Below are 23,131 nucleotides of genomic sequence, written 5' to 3'. Positions count from 1 at the left end.
ACTTGCCTCCGGGTCGGCAGAGCAGTGCCTCTAACGGGAGCGCAAAATAGGACAGGGGTGCAGTGTTACAGAGGTTTGTAGATTTGGTTACAGAAGGAGAGGGGAAGCCTCTTTTCTCCTTGTGGCATAGCCATTAAGTTAAGAGTCAGAGGGAAAGGGGCGGAGAGGCTGAAAGGGAAAATGAGAAAATGATCCATTCCCTGCTAAGTGGGAGGAGAAAGTTGCTAACAGGAGATAACTGTGCATCTGAAAAGCATGAGTTGAAGCTGTAACCTTTGGTGCCCTGCATGGTACCCTAAGGTATGCTCAATAACTGAATCTTCGAAAAAACAAACCAATGCATAGAAGAAAAGGAAGGAAGGAAATAAAACAAAATTTTAACAGTGATTATGTCTGAATACTAGAACTGTAGGTTTTCTTCTCTTCAGCTATTCTCTATTTTTCAATTTTGAAAACTATGCATGTTATATATGATGATGGAAGTATTAATCTTTATTTTTCAAAGGGAATCCTAAGTTTTGGTTTATAGTACCAAGCAGTATATATTGATGACACTATGTTCAAGAGATAAAGCGTATAGCAAAACATCAAAATAACCTAAATGCTCATGGAGAACTGGTAAAATAATTTTGGCATACATGCACAGCTGAATTCTATGCAGCTGTTAAAAGAGGAAGCACTGTATATGCTGGTATGGAAGTTTCTCCATGATACATAATTAATAGATAAAAACAAAATAATGAGCAGTGCATACAATATCTACCATTTCTACAAAAAGAGCTAATATGAAGTATAAAATTTTATATAGAAGGATCAATAAAAAGAATGTGGTAGATGTACACAAGCTGATATGGGAACATCTTCAAAATATATTGAAAAAAGAGGGTATGCAATGATGAGTATAGTATGCTCCCATTTTGTGAAAAAAAAAAAAGGACAAGTGACTATATACATAAAAGGCATAATTCAGAAGCTGGTAAGGACAGTTGCCTCTGGGAGGGGGGATTTCTTCAATTAAAGGGATAGTAAACACTCCATCACAACCAGAGGGGCAGCTGACCCGCACTGGGATGAGAGCAGTAAGTGCTGTGGTACCCAGAGTTGCCGACCTGTTCGAGCATCACAATGGACTCCCGGAGCACTCCTTTTAAATGATGGGCCTGGTCTGTGCTCTTTCGAATTTTTTCTGTACTTGACACCACATCGGAGGCCAAACTGAAAGAAAAATACCATCTTAAAAATCGAGGGAATAGCTTCTAGTCTTTCATTTCAAGAAATCATCAGTGCCCTATAAGTCTGCAGACAAAACAAAAAAGTTTATGACTGCAGAACAGTTTGGCAGACCAAAACCTCTAAAACTGGAGTTAAGTTTTCTGCAGCAAAGGCATTATTGAAATAATAAGAGGTTGGGGGGAAGAAAAGACTTACTTTGAAGATTTCTCTTCTTGGAGGTGAAGGCGGTAAAAGGACTGAGCAGCGGATTCTATCTTTGACAGCTTCAGAAACAGCGTCACATTCAATAAAACCAGCAACAGCAAACTAGGTGGCACAAATCAGACCTGATTAATCCGTTCTTATTCAGACCCAAAGCATTGCTAATACAGAATATACATGCAAAAGCTTAAAAAATGTGTATTATCCATACTGGTTTCCAATTATTATTATTTAAATCAAGTATTCCTATTTTCTTTTATGAAATAATTACTTTTCAGTTTTAAGTGGATGTTGAGGGAAAAGCTGGAAGGTAATTAGTGACAATGAAGTCCTCAAATAAGCAGACTGGGATTGACCGCGACATCTCTTCTCTCTGCTAGGAAGCCCGGCCAGTGCTGACGTGTGACCACCAGCTGAGAAGTCTACTGTGTTAGCTTTCAAGATCTATTTTTGGGTGCTTTTGTCTTAAGTAATTACACAGGCATAATACTGCACTTCAGAAAGGAAATGATCAATATGGATTTGATCTTAGGTAGATTGTGATGTACCTCTTATTCCCAGTGGAAGCCAAAACAAATTTTATAAAAATCACCATTCAGCAAAAATTTCTTCTAGTTCAACTTAGACAAAGTGTCAAATCCCAAACATACATTAACGGTGTCATATATAGAATGTTATGTATTAAATGAACTTACTCGGTTGATTCTCACAGCAGCATTTTGAATGAATGTATCTCTAATTACACACACATGCAAATATATAAGTGGCATCATATCTCTCATCTTTTCTGTTAAAATATTGACTTCCCCTTAAAAATACACAGAATTCACCTTTGCCCATCCAGAAGAAGAAATTTCCTACATGAAAACCAAGGTAGTAGCAAGAAAATCAAATCTATGAAATTACTGTGGCACTGAAATGGTATATAGACCAACAGTTCAACATCTGACTATAAATTTTCAGCAAAGTAATACAACACATCACAGATAACATTTACTATTCAAAACTGTCATAGCAAACCAACTGAAGCAGAATGTGGAAACCATTTATAAAACTCAAAGACACAACAAACATTTTTTATGTTCTCAAGTCAATAATTAGGAAAAACAGCTGATATAAGAACTTCATTTCAAAAAATACACAGAGTGTATCACCCAGTCAGAAGCAATTCTATCAAATCTGATGGACTACCTCATGATTCGAGCACAGTGGAGCGGGTACAGCTCAGCAGTGGAGTGTGTGCTTAGCATGCACGAGATCCTGGGTTCAATCCCAGTACTTCCAATTAAAATAAGTAAGTAAACCTAGTTACCACCCCCCTCAAAAAAAAACCCCAAAAACAAAAATAAGCAACAACAACAACAAAGAAAAAATTAAAAATAAAAAGATTTAAAAAAAAACATTCAAGTACAGCCATGGAGATAACAGTGGTCTAACTATGACTGGCTGAATAGACTCCAATAGAGATTCAGACTCACTGCCCCAGGATTTCTCGCCGTACGATCCTCGGGTCACTTGCACCAGAATAACCTGCGCAGTGTGTTTTAGATAACTACTCATTCCAGATCCCTGCTTGAGACCTACTGACTTACTCTGTAGGATTGGGGCTGAGAAAGATGTATTTTAGCAAGTGATTCTTAAAGGGTAAGGACCTCTGGTCTAAACAGAGTAAAACAGCATTACTGGGATTTCCCCAGCCTGCATATATAAATACTGCCTCTAAATTTAGGGAACTTGCCGTAAAAACCTATGATGGTAGAAACAAATCAGATTAGTTTAAAAAACAAAAACATTTACTGAGTCTGTATTTGGTATTCCCTCAACTTTAACAGTTACTCTGAAAATCATTCAAAAACTATCAGACTAAAGCATATAAAATTACTGGTTTTATAGGTCAAAATTGTTCAAATAGTGCAATCTCTACAATAATATAGATACGTTCAAATCCCTTTGAAAACCATTAAAAGACAAGTGAAGGCACAAGTAATAAGCATTCAAAACAAATACTTACAGATTTGGATCTCCAAAAACAAACAAAAAAGCCAAATACTTACAAAATACTCATTACCACGATAAGGACGGTATTATAGCTCTCAATTTCCTTTTTCTTTCCTGCAGATCACAAAAAAAGGCCACATTAGAATCAAGACTGTGATTATAACTGGTAAAAGTTTAATTCTACTTGAAAAAATAACCCAGAAAAGAAACTTCGAAAATTATTTGTAAAGACAAAGTGATTTAGGGTGAATTCCCTGCACCCCCTCATTTGACTTCTGATATCCTCAGTAATACAAAACAAAGTTACAAAAAGAAATCCTGTATCGGTCCTGCAAATTTGGCCTGTATTACAAATCAGTTTGTTCTAAAATTAAATACGCAATGCAATATATCATGTACAATCTCTAGCTAAGTTCCATCTCTGCAAATAATATTTGAGCTAGGTTTATGTATAATGCTTCCCTCCTTAAAAAAATATTTTAATCATCCTCATCTGTCCTCTGTTGCCCAAACTTTTAAATTCCAAAATTAAAGAGCCATTAATTTTAAACGGCAGAAAAGCATATTCACACTAAGATATAGGCCTTAGAAGAGGATTTGATAATGTAGGATGAGAAGGTCTGACAGGTTCATAGCTCTGAGAGGGAGGGAATAACAGTAGGGGCAGGATGTCTTCAAAATTGAGGGTGGGGAAAAACAGAAGTCAAATTCCATGTTTACAGTTTTGCTGCGCTGGCCCTGACAGTACATAAGGATTAAAAGCATACAATCATTGTAGTAGATTCCAGGGTAGAAATCAAATGTCTGTAAATGCTTGGCAGGAAATTAATGAGTGAAGCATCCAGCAGTGGGTAACAGCGGTGGAGACTGGTGACCTGGGGGAGCGCACACTCAGTCAATGGGCAGCTACTACTAAGTACCAACTGACTGTTGCTATGAAGGGATGTGGGTCCAGGGCTGTCATATCTGAGTTTTTATATAAAAATGTCCAATTTTTAAATTGCTATGTGGGCCCAATAAAATATTTCTTTGACCACACACCCACCATTCTGCAACTGCTCCTTTATATTTATATTGTAGTTACCGTTAAGGAATTCAGAGTTGGACAAACATTATCAGCAAAGAAGAGGAGAAAGGGAGATCTCCTAATAGACATTGTCATATAAACAAAAGGCATATTCTGCTCCATATAAGTAAACTGAAATCTTTCATCTGTTTACCAGGTAACAGCTACCTGTAATATCCCCTTTGGCATCTAAGCCCATGTCTCCAGAAGAACGCTGAGAGGAAAGCTTAGGAGCTGCTTCTGCTGTTCTGTTAAATGTTCGCCTTCTCCTTCGCAGGCCACTAAGCTTCCCAGGGTCTTCAATGGACTGATTTATGATAGATTCTTCCATTAACAAATCTGATTCTAAGAAGGAAGAAAATCTTTAAGCAGTGGAGAAACCATCTCAACCATCAGACACAGGGGCGTTGGTGGTTGTTTTGTTTTCAGCTTTTTTTTTTCTTAAGTCTTGGTAACTTTCTTTAACTATTACTTAGTTTCTTAATGCCTAGATTGAAACCTTACTCTTTTTTTTTTTTTAATGGAGGTACTGGGGATTGAACCCAGGACCTTGGGTATACCAAGCGTGTGCTCTACCTGAGCTATACCCACCCCTGCAAACCTTACTCTTAATGAAAAGTTTTGGAGTGTACAGTGATCCCATAATGAAGCTTCATTATTCTAGAAAGAATGAACTGTATTATTTAATAAATGATGGAATTATCAGAGCAAATTCACCGTGTGCCTTACTAAATATTAATGTAACAATTTCAGCTATGGAACCAACAGGCTACCCACTTATACTGGAGCATTAGAAAGATTTCCAAGATAGATTATAGTACTTGATTGTCAAACTCAAAGCATACAATAGTTCTAATTTACAATGAGGGTTTTCAAAAAAGGAAGCATTAGTAAAGAAAATCTGCAAACAACCAAAAAACCTCATTTTTGTCACCTGTTTCAACCTTCTCCTCCACCAGATTTTTTATCAGAAGCTCATTATCCAGTGGCCAAACTCATTTTTCAATTTCATTTTGTTTGCTCCTGATTAGGAGTTTAATAATGAAATAGTCAAAGAGGCAAAAAAAAACCAAAAAAACACAGAAAATAATCAACAAACTGGATGATGAAGCCTTAAATTACCCTGAGTTGACTGGCCAACCAGCTTTTCTTTAACTAGAATTAATTATGCTCATGTATGCATATATATATTTTTCCCTCATGTATATTTTAAGGAATATCCAAGCAGAACTAAATCGCTTCCCCGCGTCTAGTGCCCACCTCCACCAAATCCACACATGCACATGGTACCACTGCTAAGTGGGGCTGCATTAATCCAGGAGAGCAGTGTTGGTAAGGGAGGTGTGGGTCCAAGGACTCTCGGACCTTAGTGAGCACAAGTGCATATCTGTGATCATGTTACGCAGTCCCTCATTACAATCAGCTTCCTTGGCCCCTTGCAGAGGGAAGAGTGTGACAGCTCCTAACTGTGTGATCTTAGACAATTCACTTAACTTCTCTCTCTGTGTTTCAATACTTCTTCTTCAGTAAAATGGGGGGAAAGTGGTTACATCTCACAGAGTTGTAATGAGTTGATATTTATAAAGCACACAGAACAACGTCTGGCATATAAGCATTATTTAAGTGTTTGGTAGACCAATGAAAACTAGAAGTTTTGAAATTCCAAGTGGGGTAGTTGGAACCACTTCAGTGGTTATTCCAACATCATCGATCACTTCCTGCTATGAATCCAAATGAAAAGTTAATCCATTCTGTTAATAAATGCCATCTCACAAAAGTAGATAAATCAAGAAATTGACAAACCAAGCTGTTTGAAATACTCCGCCAACGAACTCCAGGTATTCTTCTCAATTAAAGACTTGACAATGGCCCACGGTTGTTTTTTGTATTTCACATCTGTGGAAACCCTAATGAATAAGGAGGAAAGAAGAATATTTAAAGGACAGGATTTAATTATATTAACATTGCAATTAAATGTAAAATTGAATTCAGTGGAAAGCCAAAAGGATTTAAAGTCATTATGATTATTTAAAAAAATTGTTCATTGATAATGACTTCTTTAAAAAATTACTGGGCACTGCTAATAATTTCATCAGATTTTCCTTCTAAAAACTTGGTATTTTATTTCTTTCCTTTCTCACACTCTGAATTTTCTTTACTTAAATAGCAATAAAGGCTCAAAATAAGTTTTAGATTTTTTACATGCCCTGTATAAAAAGCCTCCAGTGGTCACACATTAGTTGAAAGTAACTATACCAGCTGAGACGAGGCCACGTGTGCGATGGCCCAGCACTGTCTTCAACGCACCCACGTTTCTGATTCCCCAGCGCAGCAGAGTCGTTTACCTCTCACCACATGCTCAAGTATCCCAGCCCCTCTGCCATTAAACAGGGTCCTGTGAACAGTTCTGGCCACTGGACTCTGAGCACAAGTCTACAGCTCTCTCTTCCTGTGGCAACCGAAATGACACATATTCCCAATCATGCAGCTCCAGGATATAAAGCCTTCTTCAGCCTGGGACCTCAAGTGAGGATCCCCATCCCTCTGCTGACCACAGCTGGACATGTAATCTGAGCAAGAAATAAAGCTTTGTTGTGTAAAGCTACTGCTAAGGTTTCAGGATTAATATGTTACTGGGGCATTATCTAGCCTATCCTGACTAAAACACTCATTTACAGCAGCTCACCTCAGCCGGCATTTCTGCTTTGAAGATCGGATGATACAGTATCTGTTCAGGGTATAGAAGTAGTCATGGTAGGGGACATCATGTGTCAGTACTTCTGCATCTACCAAATAAAATTGTGCTTCCCGGCTGTCTTTATACAGTCTCTGCCAAAATAAGATTAATTATTCTTGCATGTACGTGCTTCATACTTCAAATTCCTTGCCAATTTAGAACATATAGACTAGCATTCCTTCTCACAAATTACAAAAGACATGAGAAGCCCATGTGCAAAGCCAGAAGAGCTGCAAGTTAGCTGTGCGCTCTATGAATGAAGAAGGGACCTACAGAAATAGGATTTGCCACCTCTTTATTATTTCACTGTATACCTATTTTTTTTCTTTGTTTGAGGCATGAGGAGAAAGGAACTATATCATCGCTTATGGGTAGTATTAGTTTATAAAGAATTTTAAATGTTCCTGGTAGAGGAACAATTCAAAATTCAATTAAACAAAAGCAAAGACTCCACCCAAAAATTAATCAAAGTTTAACAAAACCACCCTTCACCAAAAAAGTGAAGGGAGGAGATAACCAAATAAAACATTGTTTTCCCCAATCAGGATGTGAAGTGGTTGCTGGTCAAACCTTTCTCATTTTAGCCTTACCTGTTCTACTTATCTTCTGAGGTTATCAAAGACTCTCCAATACCAAAATACCAAACTTTTCTTAAATGTTTGAAAATCTTCTGAAGAAAAAATTTTAAGTCCTTTTTAACACTAACAGGCAAAAACTACGGTAGCACAACTAATTCAGATGTTAAAAGATATTTTCTAACTTTGCAGAACAGATACACTATACTTCAACCCAAGCTGGCCAAACACAAACCCCACAGTATGACAGAGCCACTCTGGCCACAGAGTAGACAGGACATTAAATAACTTACAGCCTCCTCCTCTTATGTCAGAGCAGTCATCTAGTTATTTGGCCCTAATCTTTGACATGATCCTGTAAATCAGATTCTAGTAGTGTCTTTTTTTAGACCATTTATTATGAAAAATTTCAAACGTATACAAGAGTAGGAATGAAGTATGATGAACCCTCCTAAGCTCATCAACCAGCTTCCACAGCATCAACTCCTACCCAGTCCTGCTTCATCTGCACCCCTCCCCCAAGCCCTCCCTCCACCACCATCCTCTGTCTTGTCAGATTACTTTTAAAAGAGATCCTGGACATCAATATAAGTTCACCCATAAATATGTCAGGATATCTCTTTATAAATTCTTCAGTATATCCCTTTAAAAGATAAATAGTCTTTTCTTTAAAATATAGCTACAATACCATTATTGCACATAAAAATGAACAATTCCTTAAATCTCAGAAATACATTTTTACAGTTGCTTTGTTTTAATCAGGATTGGGTTGATTTAGCTGATATACTTCTTAAATCTCTTTTAAACTGCAAACAGTTTCTCCTCCTTGCCATTTATCTGTTGAAAGTGTCCTGTAAATTGGTGACTATGACAGGCATCTTCTCTCTTCCCACACGCAATTCTTTTGAAATACCAGCAGTGTAGACATACCTGCTTTTCAGTGGCAGTGGTGCACTTTCCAGTTAGTGGATTATTAAGGACTATATTGTAGGTCATGGTTCTCAGTTGGTCACCTCCAGGTTCTACATTCCAAGGGGTAGATACTACATCTAATCACAGCAAATATAAAGAGTTAGTTCTAGAAATTTGAAGGGTATGGCTTATAATGGAATCAAAGAAGAAGCTTTGAATTTTTTAAATTTTTATTCTTGAGCAGTCCTAACTTCCCTGTAAGTGTGTTATTAGTTTAAAATTACACGTTAGGTACTCTTCTTTTATGTGACATATACCCCATCTCTGATTCATTTACTTCTGAACTGTTGTCTGTTAATACACTTTTTTTCCTTTTCTCTAGAAGATAAAATTAAAAGTCGTTTCACCCGTAGGCTTCTTTGTAAAGTTCCCTGTACCTGTGAAGAGAAGTAATGGTGCTGGCCTTATCTAACAGACACAGAACGCTTCAACATTTCCAGTGCTGAGGACAAAACCCTGAAAGACATTTGTCTTTATACAGCAATATGAGCTGATCCCAACTTGTGGAGAAATCATGTCAATGAGAAATCACATAATGTTAATGGCTTATCTGCCAAGATCTTTAATCAAGGGGGGGGGGCGCTGTAGTAGAAATAAACTATATAACCTTTTCTATATTAAGAAAACTATAGAATAATCTCTCTGTACTTACAGCAAGATCTTGGTCAAAATTTTCTTTTGTTTAGCTACAACACAGTGAGTAAAAACATACTTTGAACAGAAATATATCTTTAGGACATAGCACCAGACAGCAAAGGTCACTTAACAAGCTAGGAAAACATCAGTAACAGCATCATGAACTCTACTCAAAGATCTGACTCAATTGCCTAATGCTGTCAGCACAATGGACTTAGGCAATTAGTATGTTTGGCTGCTAGTCATCAAATCCTAAAACAAAGAAGCCTTTATCTAATTCACTGCCCATTACCAAAGGAATGAAGCAACACTTTATGATATATCCAATTTTACTCAACCTCTTTGATACAGCTAGGTCTAGGGATTTAATAAGAGATCTTGAAGTTGAGTTGTGCATATCTAGAAAAATTCTTCAAATAAATTAAAAAGACAACATCACAAACCATGGAATCTATGATAGAGAAATTGCTGTAAAAATGATTTATTTTAGGTGTGCAACAAAGAAGACACAAAATTAATTCTAAAACGCTTTTCAAAAGATCACTTTGGTCATATGTCAGCCTGTTTTAGAAAAACTATACAAACAATCCATTGTTAATCAGCAACAGAATTTAAAGATGTCATTGAATTCTGCCACTGAAACTGCACACCATTCAACAAAGCAACTATCAACAAAGATAAAAGTGTCTCTTCCACTTGTATTTTCACCAATGTTACCAACAAGCCTATGGAATATCATGTGCCAGAACATCATCTAACAAAATTTTGGACTAGTCAAGCCCCCAATACCTAGGTAAAGCTCATCATGATACAAAAAACTGGGGAAGAAATTATAAGGAAAAATGGCAACAGTATACAAAAAGACATATGCGCCATTTTGATATAATGAGTTGAAGTAATTAAAAGCAAGAATTGCATACAGAATAAATAAACAACAAGGTCCTACTGCATAGCACAGGGGAACCATATTCAATAACTTGTAATAGCCTATAAAGAAAAAGAATATGAAAAAGAATTATATATATAACTGAATCACTATACTGTACACCAGAAACTAACACAACATTGTAAATCAACTATACTTCAATAAAAAGAAAGAAAAGAGAAAAAAGCAAGATCTGCAGAACAAGTAATTTAAGAATCCTCTCATGTAATTAAGTTTTAAAATTGGTGAATCTTCACACCCATTAGGATAATTATTATCACAAAAAAACTGAAACTAAGAGTGTTGGCTAGGATGGGGAGAAACTGGAACCTTTATGCATTACTGGTGGGAATGTAAAATGATGCAGCCATTGTGGAAAACAGTATGGCTGTTCTTCAAAAAATTAAACATAGAACTACCTTATGAGCCAATTCTACTTCCAGGTATATTCCCAAAGGAACTGAAAGCAGGGACTCAGATACCTGTATATCAGTGTTCACAGCAGCATGACTCACAATAACTAAAAAGTGGAAACAACTCAAAACTCCACTGATATATGAGTAAGTATACAAGATGTGGCACAGACATACAATGGTATAATATTCAGCCTTAACAAGGAATGAAATTCTGACACATACTACTACATGGATAAACCCTGAAGACACTATGCTAAGTGAAATAAGCCAGTCACAAAGACAGAAACATTGTAAGATTCCACTTACATGAGGGTACCTAAAGTAGTCAAATTCGTAGAGACAGAAAGTAGAACGGTCATCGGGAGATGCAGAGAGGGGGAATGGAGAGTCACTGTTTAATAGGTACACAGTTTCAGTATGGGAAGATGGAAGAGTTCTAGGGATGGGTGATGGTGATGGCTGCACAACAATGTGAATGTATGCTTAAAAATGGTTAAATAGTAAATTTTATGTTATGTACATTTTATTGCAATAAAAAAAGACTGGTGAATCTAGGTAATAGGTATAGATTTTATTATACTATTTATGCAACTTTACTCAAGATTCATATTTTTTCAAAAATAAAAAGTTGAATAAAAAGACTTAAAATTGAGCTTTGAATGACAAAAGTAGTGTCAAGCAACTGTAAGCAAAGATTTAAAAGAATATCAATTTAAAAGCTCTCTAACTAAAAAAAAAAAAAATCCAGTAATAGCCATGTTAGTGCTGCAAGTAGGTTAAATCCACAAATAACTGACTATACTAAATTTTTTTCATTAAATTCTTAGTATTTTTTAAAGGAAGACTTTGAAACCCGTTCTCAAGAAATAAAACTTTGATAACCAGGTAACAGGTTCAGAAGATAGCATAATGCTGTGCAGTCATAAACAGATTATCTCTTTTGGGGCAAATCCTCTGACTAATTCTAGGTCTAACAGCAACTTGTCTGGGAGTGTTTATACTTGGGATTAGCCAAAGCCATTTATAACATCAGATAGCAAATAAAGCTATTCAAATTGAAGCTGGATATGCTATCAGACACCAAATGCAGCTGTGATTCAAAAAACAAACTTCATTTAGTATCATCGTGGAATAACATACTAGTTCCTTGAGGGCTTTTCAGCCATAAAAATGGCAGTGCAATATCAACAGTCATCATCTTAGAAAATTAAGAGAAATAATGTATCAAACGCTTCAAATACCAAGTTCTTCAGGTAGACATGAATAGCAAGAAAATACCAAATAGATTCAGAACAGATATAACAAGTTATAGGTATACTACTACATATAAAATAGATAAATAACAAGGACCTACTATATAGCACAGGGAACTATATTCAATATCTTGTAATAACCTATAATGGAAAAGAAACTGAAAAAGAATATATACATATACATATGTATAACTGAATCACTTTGCTGTACCCCTGAAACTAAAACATTATAAATGAATTATACTTCAATAAAACATTTTTAAATAAGTTAAGTATAAGCTACTGAGTGAAAAGAAAGATTTATAGCCCTCAGGTATTCCACATTTTTAAAATTGGAAGAACAGCAAAAATTAATGACTTCTGAAAACATGGCATTCTTAATATAATCACAAGACTCAATAGATACCAATTAGAAATTGTTTTGCTACTCTACTATGAAAGTAAGGAAAAAATTTTTTTGTATCTAGAATCCCTATCAATGATGTAATCTATGAATATGTAGCTATGGTTACATAAACCTTTCAAATAAAGGAATAATATCTAGTGGCTAATAAAATGGCTAGATTATAAACTACATTTAAATTGATCCTAGAACAACCTTCTCTTTGACTATGTCAAACAACTCAGCTCATACGGATCTCTGCTAGTGCAGTTGTCAAATTAATTTTATAGAGCAAGCTAAATCATGTGCTCCCAAAGTTTATAAAATACCTTGAAATATTTAGGATAAATTCAATTTCCAATTAATGACAAGTTTATTTGAGATGTTAACCAAAACAGAACTCTGAACATTTAATCAGTGAAATCTCTTTTATAACTGATTTCCTAACTGGAACATTTTTGGTAGTTTCATTAAGGTAGACCATAGACATTGCAATCTCAAATCTCCATGAAATTGCACAGAGAAAACACACACGTGTACCACTACTCAGATCAACTTAGGGAACTTTACCAGTATCCCAAAAGCTCCTTCCCAGTCTTCACCCACCCAGATTCCCACAGCAGTTAACTACTGTGCTGATTTTATTTCCATAAATTAGTTTTGCTTGTCTTTGAACTTTGTACAAAGAAATGATGGTATGTACTCTTGTGTCTTGCTTCTTTTGCTTAATAACAGCAGTATATCTGTAAGATTTACTCAAACTGTTATAAGTAGTAGCAGTTTGCATTTTTTCATTGCTATATAGAATTCTTCCATGTAAACATACACAATTTGTTCATCCATTCTATTACTGGTGGATATTTGGGCTGTTTTGAGTTTGGGGGCCATTATAAATAATGCTGCTATGAACACTGCAATACATGTCATTCAGAGTACATGTGTACCTGAAGGATACATATACCTAATGAAAGACTTGCTGAGTCAGCTTTAGTAGATACTGCTAAACCATTTCGCAAAGTAATCGTACCAATTTATACTCTACTAGAATCTAATTGTTACACAGTGGAACCCTTTTAAACAGGGTTCAACCCAAGTGAACTGCTACGTTAATAAATAAAGGGAATTTTAGTTCTCAAAGTGTCTGAACTTAATTGTAGGTAGGATCTGAGTGATTGAACAATTATACTATTTATATGTGCATTTAGCCAAAATATCTAAATACTAGTTTATACATCACCAAAATAAGATCAAAGCCCGTCTAATTTTTCCCGACAACATAAATCAATTTATACACGCTCAACCCACTAAGGATAATAAAATTCTCCCAAATTTATCGTTAGACAAAAACACAAGACCAACCTATTATATTTCTAGAATTGGAAAATCTCTGCATAAAACGTGAACTGGTGAAGAGCAATTCAAACATCCTCTCAGCACTGATATGAAAAACACGGTTGATATAAAGTCTTCCACGAAGATCTTTCTCAGGAATATTTTCTGGAGAAACAAAAAAAACAGAACAAAAAGGGAAGAAAATCAAGTAAAGGTAATTTCAAGGTTTTGTTTTATTTGTTTGGGAGCACAAAATGGTTTTTAAATGTGAGTACAATGATCAGCACATTAGAGGACTATTAAAACTATGGTTGGTATTACATACATGTGTACTCTATATAACTATACATAATGATGTATAGCAATTAATATGTATATGTATATGATCAATATGTCAGTCATCAAAACCCAAAAGATATAGAAATATTTAACTTGAATCATATCAAACTCCCATAATACATCATTCAAAAGAATATCTCAGGAATTTGTGCGTCATCCATGTGCAGGGGCCATGCTAATGTTCTCTGTATCATTCCAATTTTAGCATACATGCTGCCAAAGCAAGCACTCAAAAGAGTATTTCAAAAGTGACAAGGGCAATACTGAGACACACAGGGTGGTATCTACCACAGCAATTAGCAGGTACTATTTCTGAATGCTCACATATAAAATCATGAATGGCTCTAATATCTTCTGCACTCACTAACTTACTAGCCTGAATAATATTTCAAACTTGACTTAAAGCTCACTCCCCCAAGACAAGTATCACTGTATTCACAACCTATTCTCAGTAACACACATTAAAAAAAAATCCTTCCAGAAAGTATCCTTCAAAGCTAAATAAAGCCCAGTGGAATATGACATTCTTCTAAGAACCTGACCGATAATGATGCTGAAAGTTCTTGGTAGTGAGTGAAGAAGCAACAGCTGCTCACCTCTCCTCATATTCCCTGGAAACACTATATAAAATAGCCCATGCATCTGTGATGCTCATCATATGTCAGGCATTGTGCTAAGTGCCCTGCAAGTATTCACTTATCTCATCCTCACAGCAGTCCTGTGAGATAAGAGGAACGAACATCTTCATCTCCATCGTATAGATGAGGAAACTGAGGCACTGAGAGAGCTGCCAAAGCTCCAAGGCAAGTAAGTGACTGACTTGGAACCTGAATTCACTCCAGCTCCAGAGCACACAAACAACCTCTATTTTATACTGCGAGGAGTTTAACTTAGAAGAAAAGAACAGAAAAGAAAAGAAAAAGGACAGCTAGGAATAGGAGCCTGGTAGAATACAGGAAATAGAGTAAAGCAATCCAATGTGAAATTTCAGTGGTTTCAGGACTGGAATTATTGATTATTTCAAGGATTATGCCCCATCAGTACAGAATAAAACTGTGACAAAAGCTCCTCATATTTCAGAACTCAAGCTCTAAGAATTATCTGTGTCAAGCGTCTATCCACATTAAGCCATGGAGGGCAGTCTCACAGTAAAAGGCAGTGGTCTACGAATCAGAAAAACTCTTCTAGCTCTGCCTTCCTTCACCCCACCTATTGCTTTTTCTCCTCCGTGAAATGGTTTGTGTCTCCCTATTTTGCTGCAGGTGCAAAGAACTTAGGGATCTCAGGTAGATATTGATTTACCTTCTCCCTGCAACAATACTATGTGTAGGCAAAAGCTCTCACTGCAAGTAATGGCTCCTTTGGCATAGAAATGAATCACTGTAACAAGGTAATTTGCTAAGGTTCTGTGAGGTAACTTCCCAGTTAGGCTTGAGAAATAGCTTTTTCTGACACAGAAGTAATATACGTACATTGTAAAAATAATTCATATACTCAGAGAGAGCAAACAAGTATAGGTGGGTCTGTTGATCCTGCCCATCTCCTTCACAGAGCTCATCCTGACTTGTAATTATACTTTTACTGGCTTAGTGATCTGCTTATTGACTCTCTCCTGCACTAGACTCTAAGTTCCATCTGAGCAGGGACCATGTTGATTTCAAACACCTAAGTACATTATGTGCTTGGCACACCGTAAGTGTTAAATAACTTTTTTAATGAATAAGTGACTATTGAAAACACTAAAAATATCTGAGGGTCTGTTTTTATTTATAGGACTTTGAATTTGCAACCATGTTTTTTCTTTTATTTTTTTAAATTAATTTTAGATGTACAATTAACTAAATGAGGCTTTATTCCTATTTTTTCCAGTAATGTCTTTTTCTGTACGAGGATGCAGCCCCAAATACCATGTGGCATTTAGCTGTTACCTCCTTAGTGTTCTCCAACCTATTGACAGTCCTTCACTTTTTCCTTGTTTCTCAGTGGCCTTACATATCAAAAAAGTCCTGGTCAGGTATTACAGGGAATGTCCTTCAATTTGGGCTCATGTGAGGTTTTTTCATGACTAGACTGGGGTTTGGATCTTGGGGAAGAAGACCACAAAGGTGAAGTGCCCTTCTTCTCAAACTCAGAGGGTACACATAACAACATGATTTATGACGATGTTAACCTTAATTACTTGGTTAAGGCAGTGTCTGGCAGGCCTCTCCACTGCAAAGGTACTATTTCCCCCTTTCCATGTTCTATTTGTTAGAAATGAGTCACTAAGTTCAGCCAATACTCAAGGGGAGAGTTAAACTCTACCTCCTGGAAGAGGGAGTGTCTACGTTTATCATTTGGAACTCTTTAAGGCAGACTCGTGCTTTCTCCCCCATTTGTGTATTTATTTAATCATTTGGATCAGTGTGGACTTGTGAATAGTTATTTCATACTTTAGGTTATAATCTAGTACTAGCACTATTCATTTTGCTGCTCACAGTTTTTTTAATTTGGCCATTAGAAGCTCTTTCAGGCTGACTCCTATGTCTTTCTGACATGCCTCTTTTTTCCTTTCACAAGCACTTCTTTCTATTCTGGCACGACGAGATGTTCCAGGCTCATATTGTACATTCCCCATCCCAGCCCTAGAGGCAGCCATTTCTCTAAGGAGTCCTGGAACGTCAAAAGTTTAAGTTTCTTGTTCACATTTAAGAAGGAAATAAATTACACTCATATAAGTATTTCAGTACAATATCTTCTATTTCATTTAAACTCCATTATTAGATAAAATGTTCTATATCATGACATAAAAATATAATTTGTGGTATCACTACCAGAAATTAACAGTAATACCTTTTGTGTGAAAATTTGTTCAAGGAAGTAAGGATATAAAATAAACTATTTCCATCTGGAATTATTTATTTATGAAAGTCATGGTACTTTAAAGCCTCCTATGCAAGTAACATTACCAATAATATTGCTGGAACATATTAAGCTAACAGGTGGCATTTTAAATGGGGAAAGGAACACCATTCAACCCAGTAGGAGGTTGCTAACTATTTCCAATAAAGAAATACTATTTCAAACATATCAATTTGAAAGTGACCAGGCAAAATGGTAGGAAAAGTGAGATAAGTTTGAGAAGGATGTGGACATGAATAAAACTGAAACCATATGCTGACAGTGTTTTAAGGGTACATGAAAAATGTATTAGGTACGTATGCAAGGAAATGTACTGGGCAGGTAATTTGGAGTTTAATTGAGTAACTAAGGACATACAACTTATCTTCCATTTTCTAAAAACTGGTGATCTGCTGTCTTTTTGACTCAGATTGAGGGCTTTCTTTACACCTGGAAGACCAAGTTTAATTTGAGAGTTTTGTTCAAAACCCTGACTTGGGTAACTGGGTCATAGTTACCTGGTTTAGTCTCATGGCGGCTTCCCCGACATGCAAGACTATCCCATGGCTATTTCTCTGGGTTTCCCCAAAGGTCTACTTGTCCTCACCTTTATTAACTCATAAGCACCACCTGATGCTTCCTCTTTGTGTGGCACTGCCTCGAATTCACCTTGTTTTGCCAGCCATAGATCGTGGATTCCAATTTCACTCCTCTGAAGTGAACCTCCATAATCTCTGCCTGAACCAGCTTCCATTCTCAGCAAAAGTGACTTTATTTAGGGAACCTTGTCACACCAAGTTCTAATCCTAGCCATAGAAAATTGAATTTAACTTTTGTGTTATCATGACCTAGCCCAGGTGTCTCATGCCATAGGCCAGTTTGTCAGCTTCCACTTAAGGCTCTACCTCCTGGGGCAGATGTCTCAGGCTATCCACGACATGATAGAGTAGGGCAGGTGAAGACGTAAATCCTGACAGCAACACAAACATTATACTGGTGGAAAACACACTCATAATTTCCTTGTATTAGTGGATGTGGATACATTGTGTCAACTCATCTTCATTTGCCAGGGAAGTCCCAGCATCCTCTCAGATACTCTGAACTCCTCCCCCAAACTGGGCAAATACTTAATAAGCTCAGAAAAGCCTATCAGCAACAACCCTCCAGAAAAATAAGGTTCTGTAGCTCATTCTGTGAATCATTATATATCAAAGTTCTAAGTTAGTAATATGGTTTAACAGATGAGAACACAATGCTTAGCATTTTGTTCAGGAGCTGGAAGCCAAGAACCTATTTCTGAAAGTACAGGAATATCCCTAAAAAGCGTACCCTTCCATCTTCGTGGGTTCTATACTGCCCAGTGTAGCATAAGAACATTAAAAAAAGAAGCAGCCAGTCAAAGCAGATCCTAGGCTAACTTCCCCTCTCTGGGCTTCAGTTAAACTCCACACAAAGGGACTGGGCTAGGAGTTACTTCAGCTCTCTCCATGAGGCAGTTCCCGATGCTCTGCTTTGTGAGTCCTCTCAGGGACATGTGGGTCTAGAGTGAATCTCTACATCAAATAGTCCAGAGATCACAGTCTATGGGTGGTAGAAAGAAAAGAGAGAGATCCTCTTATTTTTTCATTCTGCCTGCTCACTATGGTACATCCAAGTACTATCATTTTAAATAAAATGATGTTCAGTTTAAAATAGTCTGCCATCGAGGCACGAAGCAAGACACTGTGGAAAACAGCATGGAGATTCCTCAAAAGACTAGGAATAGACTTACCCTATGACCCAGGAATCCTGCTCCTGGGCATATATCCAGAAGGAACCCTACTTCAAAATGACACCTGCACCCCATTGTTCATAGCAGCACTATTTACAATAGCCAAGACATGGAAACAGCCTAAATGTCCATCAGCAGATGACTGAGTAAAGAAGATGTGGTGTATTTATATGATGGAATACTATTCAGCCATAAAAACTGACAACGTAACGCCATCTGCGGCAACATGGATGTTCCTGGAGAATGTCATTCTAAGTGAAGCCAGAAAGAGAAAGAAAAATACCATATGAGATCGCTCATATGAAGAATCTAAAAAAAAAAAACAAACATAAATACAAAACAGAAACAGACTCACAGACATAGAATACAAACTTGTGGTTGCCAAGGGGGTGGGGGGGGTGGGAAGGGACAGACTGGGATTTTAAAATGCAGAATAGATAAACAAGATTATACTGTACAGCACAGGGAAATATATACAAGATCTTGTGGTAGCTCATAGCAGAAAAAAAATGTGACAATGAATATATATATGTTCATGCATAACTGAAAAATTGTGCTCTGCACTAGAATTTGACACAACATTGTAAAATGACAATCACTCAATAAAAAAAAGTAAAAAAAAGGTGAACGACGAAAAAAATAATAATAATAAAATAAAATAGTCTGCCATCTACCTAGTTCCCTCTAAATCCACATACACACGTCCAGAATTCCTAGGATGGTTTACTTCTTCTGACTTTTCCCATTGTCTCCCCAGTTCATTGACATGAAGTGTCTTCAGAACCTCACAACATTCAGAAGGTAAAAATTAAATTCATTGTAACACCCACTTAATATGATAAGCCTGAGATTTTGGAACCCGCTTAGGGAAAGCAATAGGAGAGTTCGATTGCTTAGCTAATGATAATCTAAGAAGGAAAAAAAAGTCTCCTCATACACCTTTAAGAAAGCCTCCACAAACAGAAGGCTGAATGTTACATGGGAGGTCTTACTACTGCAAAGCCAAAGGGGTGCCAACAAGGAGCAAAATGTGATTGGGGCTCATATGCAACACAGAAACCACATCGCTACTGCTCTTTCTTTATTTCTAGATTTAGACAACAGCTTATATGAGTTTTAATGTTAACTTTTAAGTAACTTACCATTGATGTTAATTTTATAGATACTCAGTAAAGAAACTAAGGATTTTTTTTAAGGACCATTCTTATAAAAGAGAAGGTGAGGGGGAAACAAATTCTTTGTTTTGGTGTCACTTACGTGTCTGGCCACTGGGTGCCAGAGCAGATCTTCCTATGGTTAGAGACTCAGCCAGGCAGGGGATAGCTAATTCACACCTGCTGCTCATCAGCGGCCAGGACACTAAGAGCGGCTAGTCATTCATGGTGCTCAAGCCTTCTAAAAAAAACTTCCTCTCAACTATCTTTTCAAAAGAACTCAAAAACTGTCTTCTTAATGCATTCTATGATTTTTAGGAACTATTCAATTTTTTTTTTCTGTTTTTGAGAGTGTGGATTTGGTTTCCATCAAAGATACTTCAGTATTCCCAAACCAAGGTTGAACCTGATTTGGATTTGATTTTAGACTTGGACTTGATTTGGATTTGATTTAGATTTGACTTGGATTTAGTTTTGGTTTTCATAGATTTGGTTTTCACTAATAGTAATAAACAGACATCAGGGGTTCCCAAACCAGATCTAAGCTGAATAGTAAGTGGACTAGCAAGTACAATCATTCGGACAGGTCCAAACCACAATAAGTCCCCGTTACTAATACTCTAGTAGAAATATTAAAATAACATGCTGGTACAAAAGCAGGTACAGCAAAACTCCACTGGCATTGTTCCCTTTCCTGAAATTTGAATGTAGTCAGTCACTGCCCTGGTTCTTGATCTTTCCCATTGTCTCCTCGCTTCACTGACTTCAATGTCAATAATCTTACAGCTAAAAAAAAAAAAAAAAAGATTCCTTAAAATGTCCATTTGATAAGCATGATAAGCCCCAGGCAACTGGTTCTAACTTAGAGAAAGTAAAAAAAAAAAACATGATTTGAAACTCTCTCTTTTGTGGTTAAAGAAAATAGTAAAATTATAGTGTTACACTATGCAGATTTTTATGAAGATTTGTCTCCCCTGGCAAAGTAAACAAAAGCAAAAATAAACAAATGGGACTACATCAAACTAAAAAGCTTTTTCCACAGCCAAGGAAACTATAATCCAAAAGAAAAGGCCGCCTACTGAATGGGAGAAGATAATTGCAAACAATACATCCTATAAGGGATTAATATTCAAAATATACAAAGAACTCATACGATTCAACAGCAAAAAACCCCACCCGATTAAAAAATGGACAGAGGGCCTGAGCAGACATTTTTCCAGAGAAGATATACTGATGGCCAACGGGCACATGAAAACATCACTAATCATCAGGGAAACACAAAGCAAAACCACCATGAGGTACCGCCTCACACCTGTCAGAATGGCTATTATCAAAAAGACAGCAAAAGGGGGAAAGTATATAGCTCAGTGGTAGAGTGCATGCCTAGCATGCATGAGGTGCTGGGTTCAATCCCCAGTACCTCCATTAAATAAATAAATAAATAAATAAATCTAATTACCCCCCCCCAAAAAGGATTAAAAAAGATAGACAGCAAATAACAAGTGTTGATGAGGATGTGGAGAAAAGGAAACCCCGTGTATGATATCACCAACCCCGCTGGTGATAATGTAAACTAGTGCAGTCACTATGGAAAATAGTATGTAGGTTCCTCAAAAAATTAAAAATACAACTACCATACAATCCAGCAATTCTACTCCTGGGTATTTATCCAAAGAAAACAAAAAGACTAACTCAAAAAGATTATATGATACGTACCCCACTATGTTCACTGCAGCATTAGCTACAATAGTCAAGATATGGAAGCAACCTAAGTGCCCATTAACTGATAAATGGATAAAGAAAATGCACATACATATACATTATATATATATAATGGAATATTACTCAACCACAAAAAAAGAATGAAATCTAGACATTTTGACAACATGGATGGACCTAGAGGATATTATGCTAAGTGAAAGAAGTCAGAGAGAGAAAGATAAATACTGTATAATTTCACTTATATGAGGAATGTAAAAAACAAAATGATGAACAAACACAACTAAACAGAAACAGAATTCATAGATACAGAGAACAAACAGGTGACTGCCAGAGGGGAAGGGCGTGGGAGAGGAGAAAAGCAGGTTAGGGAGATTAAGAGGTACAAAGGAAAAAAAGTTTGCTTGTCCATTGCTACTGCTCCATCTCCACTGACTTCAGGTTTGGAATGTTAAAAGTTAACTGTGATGAAGATTTTCAAATTCCAGGCTTCTGAAAAGTAGAAATGACAGGTTAGACTTAGCAGCCCTTTTCCCCTATTTCCTGTTAACTTCCATCCTTCTTTGGTTCTTTATAGAGTGAGATTGTATCTAACGCAACTAAAGTCTCAAGCTGCGCACATGTAAGACATAAACATTAAAAGATGTAACTTAAATTTTACTAAAGGTTAAATAAGAAATTCTTTACCTTCATCAAAAGAATCTGAAGTGCTGCTTTTGTCCAAAGAAAGATACTCATTTTTATTCACATCCAGTGATTTTGACGGCACTCTACTTAACCTCTTCTCTGAAGTTAGTGAAGGACTCTTGGTCTGTTTTTCACTTTGGGGTTCCTCTTTCCCTAATCCCTAAAAGGCAAACAGTGAGATCTTAAATAATAAAGACATTTGGAAATACTGCTCTTTGAAAAATTTGTCTGCTATCTTTGCATTAAATTTCCAATTCAATTCATAAAATATTGGTAGATAGTATAGACCATTCTAAAGTCATCTTCTTACACATTATTGAACAGCAAATGTATGAAGAACATCATACAGAAAGAACTCACAGTTAACAACATGTGACTCATGTAAGTCAAAGGGAAAGGGGACAGAGTTAAAAATAACAGAACAGTCAGTTCTTTGGAGTGCAGTAGGGAGAGGAGTCAAACCCAGTTAGTTCCCCAGACAATACCTGCCCCATCATTTCAGAGGAGAGAACTCACCCATCTCTCAAGACCAGTAACTAAAGGGGAAAGGAAAAGAAAATAGAGAGAGAAAAGTCACATAAGAGTACAGTGTGGGAGAGAGAATTAAAAAGGAAAATTAATTTCACAGCAAACTCAAGAACACAGTTGCTTTGCTGTTAAGGGACTAAAGAATTGGGCATCAAAATATATTCAATATATAATGTTATCCATACTATCTGGGAATGGTTTAATAAAGATATGTCATTTCTATAATAAATTTAATGTTAGGCTTTAAAGTATGAATGCTATTGCTGTGTTAGTATTCAAGTAGAAAAGAATAGTATTATAATTAGGCTTAACAGAACAGTGTGAAAA

The 23,131-nt window shown here is 36.4% G+C and overlaps 1 protein-coding gene and 1 non-coding gene across 6 annotated transcripts in view; both read right to left on the bottom strand.

The window, feature by feature from the left end:
• GRAMD1C (GRAM domain containing 1C) overlaps positions 1-23,131 on the bottom strand; it is an 86,788-nt gene that overhangs the window by 5,680 nt on the left and 57,977 nt on the right. For 4 of the 5 annotated variants that reach the window (XM_074363777.1, XM_074363768.1, XM_074363774.1 and 1 more), the window contains 9 exons: positions 22,277-22,436; positions 13,754-13,891; positions 8,741-8,859; positions 7,185-7,327; positions 6,302-6,405; positions 4,667-4,843; positions 3,489-3,546; positions 1,429-1,539; positions 1,110-1,215 (listed from right to left, as the gene is read on the bottom strand). In XM_074363777.1, the coding sequence (XP_074219878.1) occupies positions 1,110-1,215; positions 1,429-1,539; positions 3,489-3,546; positions 4,667-4,843; positions 6,302-6,405; positions 7,185-7,327; positions 8,741-8,859; positions 13,754-13,891; positions 22,277-22,436 (1,116 nt within the window). The remainder of the gene's footprint in view (positions 1-1,109; positions 1,216-1,428; positions 1,540-3,488; positions 3,547-4,666; positions 4,844-6,301; positions 6,406-7,184; positions 7,328-8,740; positions 8,860-13,753; positions 13,892-22,276; positions 22,437-23,131) is intronic. The other variant, XM_074363785.1, reaches the window with a different exon arrangement.
• LOC123613096 (U6 spliceosomal RNA) lies at positions 14,193-14,294 on the bottom strand. The gene has a single exon (XR_006720446.1). It is a non-coding gene; the product is annotated as a U6 spliceosomal RNA (small nuclear RNA).

The sequence above is a fragment of the Camelus bactrianus genome, chromosome 1 (genome assembly GCF_048773025.1).
Source record: "Camelus bactrianus isolate YW-2024 breed Bactrian camel chromosome 1, ASM4877302v1, whole genome shotgun sequence".
Lineage (NCBI taxonomy): Eukaryota > Metazoa > Chordata > Mammalia > Artiodactyla > Camelidae > Camelus > Camelus bactrianus.
Note: the sequence above shows the minus strand (reverse complement) of the source record. Positions and strands in the feature narration are given on the sequence as shown.